Here is a 9,682-nt window from a genome sequence, read left to right as displayed (position 1 = left end):
AGTATTTGATACACTGCCGATTTTGCAGGTTTTCCTACTTACAAAGCATGTAGAGGTCTGTAATTTTTATCATAGGTACACTTCAACTGTGAGAGACGGAATCTAAAACAAAAATCCAGAAAATCACATTGTATGATTTTTAAATAATTAATTTGCATTTTATTGCATGACATAAGTATTTGATCACCTACCAACCAGTAAGAATTCCGGCTCTCACAGACCTGTTAGTTTTTCTTTAAGAAGCCCTCCTGTTCTCCACTCATTACCTGTATTAACTGCACCTGTTTGAACTCGTTACCTGTATAAAAGACACCTGTCCACACACTCAATCAAACAGATTCCAACCTCTCCACAATGGCCAAGACCAGAGAGCTGTGTAAGGACATCAGGGATAAAATTGTAGACCTGCACAAGGCTGGGATGGGCTACAGGACAATAGGCAAGCAGCTTGGTGAGAAGGAAACAACTGTTGGCGCAATTATTAGAAAATGGAAGAAGTTCAAGATGACGGTCAATCACCCTCGGTCTGGGGCTCCATGCAAGATTTCACCTCGTGGGGCATCAATGATCATGAGGAAGGTGAGGGATCAGCCCAGAACTACACGGCAGGACCTGGTCAATGACCTGAAGAGAGCTGGGACCACAGTCTCAAAGAAAACCATTAGTAACACACTACGCCGTCATGGATTAAAATCCTGCAGCGCACGCAAGGTCCCCCTGCTTAAGCCAGTGCATGTCCAGGCCTGTCTGAAGTTTGCCAATGACCATCTGGATGATCCAGAGGAGGAATGGGAGAAGGTCATGTGGTCTGATGAGACAAAAATAGAGCTTTTTGGTCTAACTCCACTCGCCGTGTTTGGAGGAAGAAGAAGTATGAGTACAACCCCAAGAACACCATCCCAACCGTGAAGCATGGAGGTGGAAACATCATTCTTTGGGGATGCTTTTCTGCAAAGGGGACAGGACGACTGCACCGTATTGAGGGGAGGATGGATGGGGCCATGTATCGCGAGATCTTGGCCAACAACCTCCTTTCCTCAGTAAGAGCATTGAAGATGGGTCGTGGCTGGGTCTTCCAGCATGACAACGACACGAAACACACAGCCATGGCAACTAAGGAGTGGCTCCGTAAGAAGCATCTCAAGGTCCTGGAGTGGCCTAGCCAGTCTCCAGACCTGAACCCAATAGAAAATCTTTGGAGGGAGCTGAAAGTCCGTATTGCCCAGCGACAGCCCCGAAACCTGAAGGATCTGGAGAAGATCTGTAGGGAGGAGTGGGCCAAAATCCCTGCTGCAGTGTGTGCAAACCTAGTCAAGAACTACAGGAAACGTATGATCTCTGTAATTGCAAACAAAGGTTTCTGTACCAAATATTAAGTTCTGCTTTTCTGATGTATCAAATACTTATGTCATGCAATAAAATGCAAATTAATTACTTAAAAATCATACAATGTGATTTTCTGGATTTTTGTTTTAGATTCCGTCTCTCATAGTTGAAGTGTACCTATGATAAAAATTACAGACCTCTACATGCTTTGTAAGTAGGAAAACCTGCAAAATCGGCAGTGTATCAAATACTTGTTCTCCCCACTGTAGGTTATAAGTTACTGTATATACCACTACAAGCACAGGAGACAGTTTTTTGGGGCGTTTTGTGTTTTTTTAAACTCATTAAAACGTTCTAAAATTAATGAAAACATGCATTAATAAACTGTTTATTTTATATATTGTACATGTATTGCTGATAAATAAGTATTAAAACATTCACTAAAAATATAACATTCATTAAAATGAACTGTACTATTAGAAGTTAGTAGGGCTCTTTTTCATTTACTCAGAAATACTGAGTTGGGTAGGAGGATTTAGAAATGTGGAGCTAATGTTGTAAACCGTGATTGACCACAAACTCCTGCACAGTAGGTGGTGGCATGCACCTTTAACGTTTGTTTTTTGGACCGCCATTATCACAGAAGAAGAAGATGGAGAAACGAGAGAGGTTGGCCTGGAAAATAACTACTTTAGTTTTACCCCCTCTGTGTGAGTTCCTCTAGCTCCACGGTGTTAAATGTGTTCCAGTCTGAAGACGTGCGTGTCCTACCAGACCGATCTGTGTGTCGATGGCTCGTGAGGGGAGAGAGGAAGAAGAGGGCAGGTGAATGGGGTGGGGAGTGAGAAGTATGGGTGGTGAAAACTTCTCCAGATGGCTCTTTAATCTGATTCCCATTCATTTAACACCCCTTATAGTCCTTATAATGATACCGTACTTCATTAATGGGAAGACAAGATAACACAATAGGGCTATTGAGAGTTCATGTAAAATAGTCACAAAATGTTTTTGTGATACAAAGTCAATGCCACATACCAAACATTAGTATTGATGTGGTCCTCTATGGTTATTTTTGTTTTACTCATGCTTTTCCAATCCGAGACATTATTTATTAACCCCGCACAATGTGTAGCATAAAGCTAAGGCCTACTTTATTATTCTAATTTATTTATTTATTTTCACTGCATTAGGAATAGCGTACACATACTTTTGGCTTTACATCCTTCTTCAGTGTATAGGTACAATTTTATTTGAATTCAAACCCGCTTTTTTTTAGGGAACAACTGATGAGTAGCGGGTGCTTTTAATCAGGGTTGCCACTCATCTGCCAATCAGGGATGTGTCTTTTCTGGTCTACCTGTATACAAACAAGTTAGTCACAAAGAAATACAGAATTATAAGGTAAGAGAGCGGGCACCAAGGACAACTCAATTGCCTTAGGTGTCTGCTCACTTGAATACATTATATCAATTCACAAGATACCCTACCACAAAGGATATCAGGCTCAGCCGTTCATAAATATGTGGGTCTAACTCATAAACGATATGCAAAATCTGTAAGGACAGTGTTCTTGTAACAGTCTAAATTTGGCCTATAGGAAGGAGGTGAAATATAATTATTCGTTTAAACCGTACAGAATTTAATGTATATATCCACATGGCTTCTCTTTGGAGTAATTTGTTGTCGCAATCACCTACTCTGCGTGGTGGAGGAACTTTTTCGATCCCAACGTAACGCAATTAATTAATAGAAGGATTTTGTTGTATAAAGTGTCTCGCAACTGACGAGGTGATACTGTATCATGATGTCTAATAGTGGTTTTATGTTCTCCAAAGATACTTTCATGGTGCGGGATGTTTTTCCGAAATAAATCTTATTGCAAGAACACTGTAACATATCAATAACTCCTTTAGTAGTGCAGGTTATATATTACTTTATCTCACAGGTCCTAGAAGTCTGAGGGCATATTACTAAGTTAGGACATTTCCTTATGGCGCTCCACGAGGAACATACATCTCTAAATAATAGAAGTATAACCAAACCACTGATGCAGGAGCTGCTTGACGTTTTAAACAGACCTATATGTTGACATCACGGTTCAATTGTACAGTGATGACATTAGTGTCAGGGGGAAGAACTCTGCATAGGTTAGACATGTGGCATAGACTTTGCCACAGTTTTGGAAGTGTCATCGTTAGTGGGATTGAATGAATGAGCCATCTACCATTTAATGAATAGAATTAAAAATAATTTTTTTATGAATTAGACATTTGGAAACATATTTTCATTTATCTAAATAGACCTATGTGTTTAACACACTAACTTCAATATCACAAACGACAAATAAAATGACACCATAACTTTTACACCAAGGACAGCTTTCTGATGTTGGTCGGTCTATTTTTCATTCCCCCCTGCACACATCGGCCTGTCTTCCCCCAGCTGATAACAGCACATCGAAACTCGTGTCACGTAGTTTGATGGACGATTATGGGTACGAGATATGAGCAACGTTGAATAATCAATCCATGGTTAATTATCACTCATCACATGAAAATGTTGCGTGTGCTTCAGATGGCCATATCAGTCCACTAATACAGGACTAGTAAAGGCCCACTGCGCTACTTTTGTGAAAATAATTGTTGTTTATTAATACAAAAAAAACATTCTAATTTGTCAGTGGGTGATGCAACACCCTCAACATCCCTACTTCCCGTGGCTATGACGTCATGCCGGGATCACTGTGGTCCTTCTCACAGGGAAGAAACAGCCACCTTGCACCCTATTTTTTATGGATATACGATTTAATGATTTGCTATACAGTTGGACGTCAGTGCTTTGACCGGCCATTTACTCAGACCAGAGATCCCTCGCTAAAGCCACTGAGGACATCCATGAGGAGTTTGAAAGCCAACTCATCTTAGACCACTGCTCCCGAGTGATGCAGCAGTCTAAGGCACTGCATCTCAGTGATAGAGGCATCACTACAGACCCTGGTTCGATCCCGAACAAGGACAACAACCACCCGAGCCACTGCCTGTTCACCCCGCTATCATCCAGAAGGCGAGATCAGTACAGGTGCATCAAAGCGGGGACCGAGAGACTGGAAAACAGCTTATATCTCAAGGCCATCAGACTGTTAAACAGCCATCACTAACATTGAGTGGCTGCTGCCAACATACTGATTCAAATCTCTAGCCACGTAATAATTCAAAATTGGATGTAATAAATGTATCACTAGTCACTTTAAACAATGCCACTTTATATAATGTTTACATACCCTACATTACTCATCTCATATGTATATACTGTACTCTATACCATCTACTGCATCTTGCCTATGCCGTTCGGCCATCGCTCATCCATATATGTATATGTACATATTCTTAATCATTCCTTTACACTTGTGTGTATGAGGTAGTTGGTGGGGAATTGTTAGATTACTTGTTAGATATTACTGCATGGTCGGAACTAGAAGCACAAGCACTTCGCTACACTCGCATTAACACCTGCTAACCATGTGTATGTGACCAATAAACGGAGAATATGGGGGAGATTGAGTGCGATGAAAAGTGGGTGGGTGACCTGTGAACCAGTTGCGGACCACAGCAGCCCGGTGGAAACTAACATTGTCCCAGATGATAACGTACCTGGGCTGCTCTTGCCCCTGGTCATTAAGGATTAGCACTACATCTGCTTCAAGCTCCATGACTCTCTGAAAGACACAAGACAAAACAATGTAGCACAGTATTAAAAGACAGGGATCAGTCAATATGATGTAGCACCATACACTTCCAGGTCCAGTACCAATGATACGATAGTATAGCTTATAGCTTATATTCATATCTCAGGTGTTTTACACGGTCTGAGTTTCTTTTGAAAATAACTCTGTACAGCTGCTTCATCCTAATTCTATTGCGTTTCAGTAGACGAGACAGTGCAGAGAGACTCACTCTGTTGACGTTTTGGAATATGGTGTTATCTACCATTATGTGGTCCTGCAGTTCTCTGAGTCTGATGCAGTTATTTGCAAGGAACAGTCCACCTCTTCCACCAGATACTGGTTTTCTTGCAGTTCTGTAAAAACATTTGAGTGGTTTTAGTGATAGATCCTTCTCATTATGAAAGTACAGTACATATTACTGTACCAGTAAGACTACAGCACAGTTACTTACCGGTTCTCATTTCAACATATCTGGATGATACCTGCAACAGTATAGCGACTCAGATTTGGATGAACCCGTTGCCCAGCCTCCCTCATGCTCATCCCATGGCTGACAACATGATTTCATCAGTTATTGTGTTCCTGACTCCCCTTCCTCTTCCCCTTCCCCGTCCTCTCCTTCTCCCCGTCTTATTTCACCTCTTCCTCCTCCTCTTACTTCTTCACCTCCTCGTCCTCCTCTGTTCTCACCCCTCTTACTCTCTGTCCAATATTGGCCTCCATTGTTGTCCAAACCAAATGTTTACCTGTGGCCTATTTATAGTGCTCAAGCTCTGATTTGTAAGTTAACTCATTATCTAAAAGTGTTTTCACATGTGTCAATGTGGAAAGGCAATTGGAGAAATAGTGTAGCAATGTAGAGACCAATGTTTACAGTTTTGCTAGAAGTGTGTTATTAAATTACAAACTGAGTATAAAGCAGTGAGTTGTGTTTATAGTTTTGCAACAAGTGTGTTATAAAATGACAAACTCAGTGTAAAGCAGAGAAAGTGCATTCAGTTTGGCATACTTGGTAAATTCATTGGCTATAAGTGTTTAATGGTTTCAGAGATAGTGCTTCAAGAATCACTGTTAGGATTTAAGCATTCAGAAAAAACTGTAATCACACATTGGAGTGTGAAAGGGCTCTAGTCTAAAGCCAAGAGACAGTTGAAGTTTTGGCCACCACATGCTTATGGCAAACAACACCAGATCGAAAACATGCAAAAGAAAGGAGAGGGGATGAGAAGAGATTGATTCATGCGTAAAGGGCGCATACCCCACTGAATGCACGGAGGAGGATAACACTGTGTCCGATCGAGCTTTAACGACTCTTGTTTATATCATGGAATATATTTACACAAATACTAATTTCTGCATTTCATGTTTCACATTTGTGATTTGCTAAATGTAATCGACAAATAAAACTGCTAAAATGGATTACATTGTGGTGTTTTTATTCAAAGAAAAACGACAGTAACTGTTTGTAGAGTAACATTTGAAAATGCATCGTATTTCTTATTAAAGTATATTCATTCCGACTTTCGTCCAACATGGCAGGAAATGGTCACTAAGGTCAACAAAAGAACACCATAATAGGGAGTTTTAGTTTTAATGGATGCAATAGTCAAAGAAAGGCTACAGGGCTTTTGGGAGAGGACACCCAACACCATCTCACATATTTTAACCCCCCCCCCCATTTCATCAACTTTCTTTGCATTACAACTCGAAAAATAAATAACAAAATCCCCCAGAACATATAGAAGATCAAAAATACAGTTTGGTTGGTTTAGCAGTAGTGTTTTAAACATTGCATTAAGGGTCATAATATTCATCGAACACACTACTTATCCGTTTCTACTTGTCAGATTTGAAAACAGCAAAACAGTGATGGAAAAAATCATACAGGTGTTAGCAATCACAGAGTGTGTGAGGAGAATTTCAGTATGTGGAGTATTAAAATGGTTAGACATGGTTATGTCGTAACCGAATGATTACCATTATATCAACTGACTGTACAATACTTATCTCTAATAAAACTGTTGACCGTTCTCTTCTTAGAGATCACCAACCAACTTAAGAGTACACACTAATACTGACTGAGATGAGATTGTACTTTATTAACCCTCAAGGGGAAATTAGTTTGGATTGTAATCTCTTCTCAATAGCTGGTAAGGAATCAGCCAGTGACCCCTATAGATAACAGACAGAAACAAAAATAGTATATTCTCGTCAACCAATACAATATGAACTTTCTAGTACAACTTTGAATACAGTCATTCCCATTTGCTGAGGCAGTTGATATAGACAAAAGTTTAGTTGAGTCAATTCAGTCTCCAAAATATTTATTGGTTTAATTTACTGGCATAAAATCGAACGGCATGTGGGGGAAATGATCTCAGGAGCACACTGGTTATGTTTTCAATCCAAATAAAATAGAATTTTCCTATAAAAACACAATCTACACTTTTACGTTGTCTACAGTTGACCAGCAACTGCAGCAAAATAATAATACAAAATGCTACAGAAAAATACATTCACTTATATAATTTGATATAATTGCATTTCTTATTTCAAAAATGCACTCGCACATCTGAGTTATCTGGTTGCAGGTGCGAGGGAATATGATAACCTCAAAGAAAATAGAAACCTGCACATTGCTCTTGCTCTTATTAAAGCATAATATTTTAAAATAAGTCATACCAGCAAGAGCAGTGTGCGGGTTTCTCTTTTGTTTGAATATAATGGCGTTGCAAATGGCAGTTAGGTTGTAGACTCAAGAGTACGCAAGTTGATATGTCCATACTGCTGCAAGCCATTCTTCAATTACCCTATAGGGGTCGCCAAATCCACATGAAAGTCCAGCCAACTGTCGCAAAGCATCTGTTTAGCTTCTTCACACATCACACCAGGACAACTGTGCACAGACGTCAATTCGTTGTCTATCCACGTTGTTTCAACGTATTTTTTGTTTTAAAATCACGTGGAAACAACATTGATTCAACCAGTTTGTGCCCAGTGGGGTGGCTCGATTCAATCCATATCACTGAAGTTCAAAGTTATAGCGCAATTTACATTTAATGGCAATGTTCCCACGTTTATGGAGACTTCATTTACGGTAAACTGCATTTGTCGGCTCAATCAGAAATTGCCTTTAAATTTCAAGCATGCTAAATGCAGGTTGGCATTTATTGTCATGAATCTTGCCTTAGAGTCAGCTCTGCAGTGGTCACTAGCTGACTCGACACTGGACATGATCAACCAACTCCGGACGCTCACGTGCAGTATCCCTAAAAAGAGAGTGAAATGCATGCAGACACCAGACACTTCTCTCCCTACCTGCTTCCTCTTTCTGTCTCCCTTTTAGAAGAATAGGAACTTATTTTTTCCATTGAGTAGTCTAGGATCCCTTCACAACACACAGCAACATTCTCTGACCCTATAGTTTAATCCTACAGTGCATTCTTTCAATTTCCGCCATTCACTACCATTCTATGGCTACATGTATGCGGTGTCCATATTAGGACATCCTCAGTATCACCATTCAGTATCATTCCATCATACCCGTGTGGTGTCCATATTAGGACATCCTCAGTATCACCATTCAGTATCATTCCATCATACCCGTGTGGTGTCCATATTAGGACTGCCTCAATCTCAGCAGCCAGGTATTGTACTTGTTCCACCATCTATCAGTGCTCTCTCAGGTCTATGTGTTCTGAGGTATGAGTCTGAATTGTCCCTGTATGTGTTTGTACACTAGTGAAAAATCCAATGTCCCCTCTAGGGATCAATAACGTTTTATTTCATTTTAATTCCGTTTAATTCATCCAATTGGCTAGGCAGTAGGCAGTTGCCATTGTGCTGGTTAGCTGGGATACCTGGTATACACAGGTTAAGGTTGGGCACTCTGCGGTAGACAAAATGGAAGGGTTGCGAGTTTGGGTGGCTGTGTATCTCCGCTTTGATTCGCTGGGGGTGTGTGTCCGGGGAAAGCTGCTGACTGGTTGCCTCAGTGATGAGAAAGAGGGCGTGGTTCTCGGGGTCATGAACTTTGAACTTGCAGGCGCAGAGCGAGCATACTTCTTCGGTGGTGGAGTACGGGTGGACTAGGAGGGTTTTGGCTGTGCAGCCGCTGTTGACTTCTTGTAAGGCGACTCGCAGGTAGTTCTGAAGGAGAAGGGATACAAGGAATGTGATACAGGTATCATTCATACAAAAATACATTTATGCAAACATGCAAAACAGATATAAAATATACACATGCAAAAACACATCGGAGAAAATGACACAAAGAGAGACAGAGAACATTACACGGATATCAGTTATATGCAGGTGCTCATGCAGGATCAGAACTGAGACACAAATACACAGGAATGTATTTTTTTTGAAGACACACAGGGAGAAAGATGAAGTAGCTCTGATACGGCTCTATAGCCTCTATTATTTGTATGGCGTTTACAGGAAGACACAGCCATTTCGGAGCGAACAGAGAAAACCAAGACAACGTGTCATTAGTGCACAATCACATGCATTAGATTAGTCCTATCTCATCTACCTATCAGCTTCCTTCTCAATATTACTCCCTTCTTGACCATCCCTAACCCTGGAAATCAAAACATTTTTTTCCTCCAAAAGTGTCTTCATAGATCA

At 40.5% G+C, this 9,682-nt stretch overlaps 1 protein-coding gene across 2 annotated transcripts in view; it reads right to left on the bottom strand.

The window, feature by feature from the left end:
• Window positions 1–6,469: 6,469 nt before the first annotated feature.
• Window positions 6,470–9,682, bottom strand: part of LOC139568543 (ras and Rab interactor 2-like) — a 49,123-nt gene continuing 45,910 nt past the window's right edge. Inside the window, exon 14 of one of the 2 annotated variants that reach the window (XM_071390447.1) lies at window positions 6,470–9,199. In XM_071390447.1, coding sequence (XP_071246548.1) covers window positions 8,831–9,199 — 369 coding nt within the window. In that variant the 3' untranslated portion in view covers window positions 6,470–8,830. The remainder of the gene's footprint in view (window positions 9,200–9,682) is intronic. The other variant, XM_071390448.1, reaches the window with a different exon arrangement.

This window comes from Salvelinus alpinus, chromosome 2 (genome assembly GCF_045679555.1).
Source record: "Salvelinus alpinus chromosome 2, SLU_Salpinus.1, whole genome shotgun sequence".
In the NCBI taxonomy this organism is placed as follows: domain Eukaryota; kingdom Metazoa; phylum Chordata; class Actinopteri; order Salmoniformes; family Salmonidae; genus Salvelinus; species Salvelinus alpinus.
Note: the sequence above shows the minus strand (reverse complement) of the source record. Positions and strands in the feature narration are given on the sequence as shown.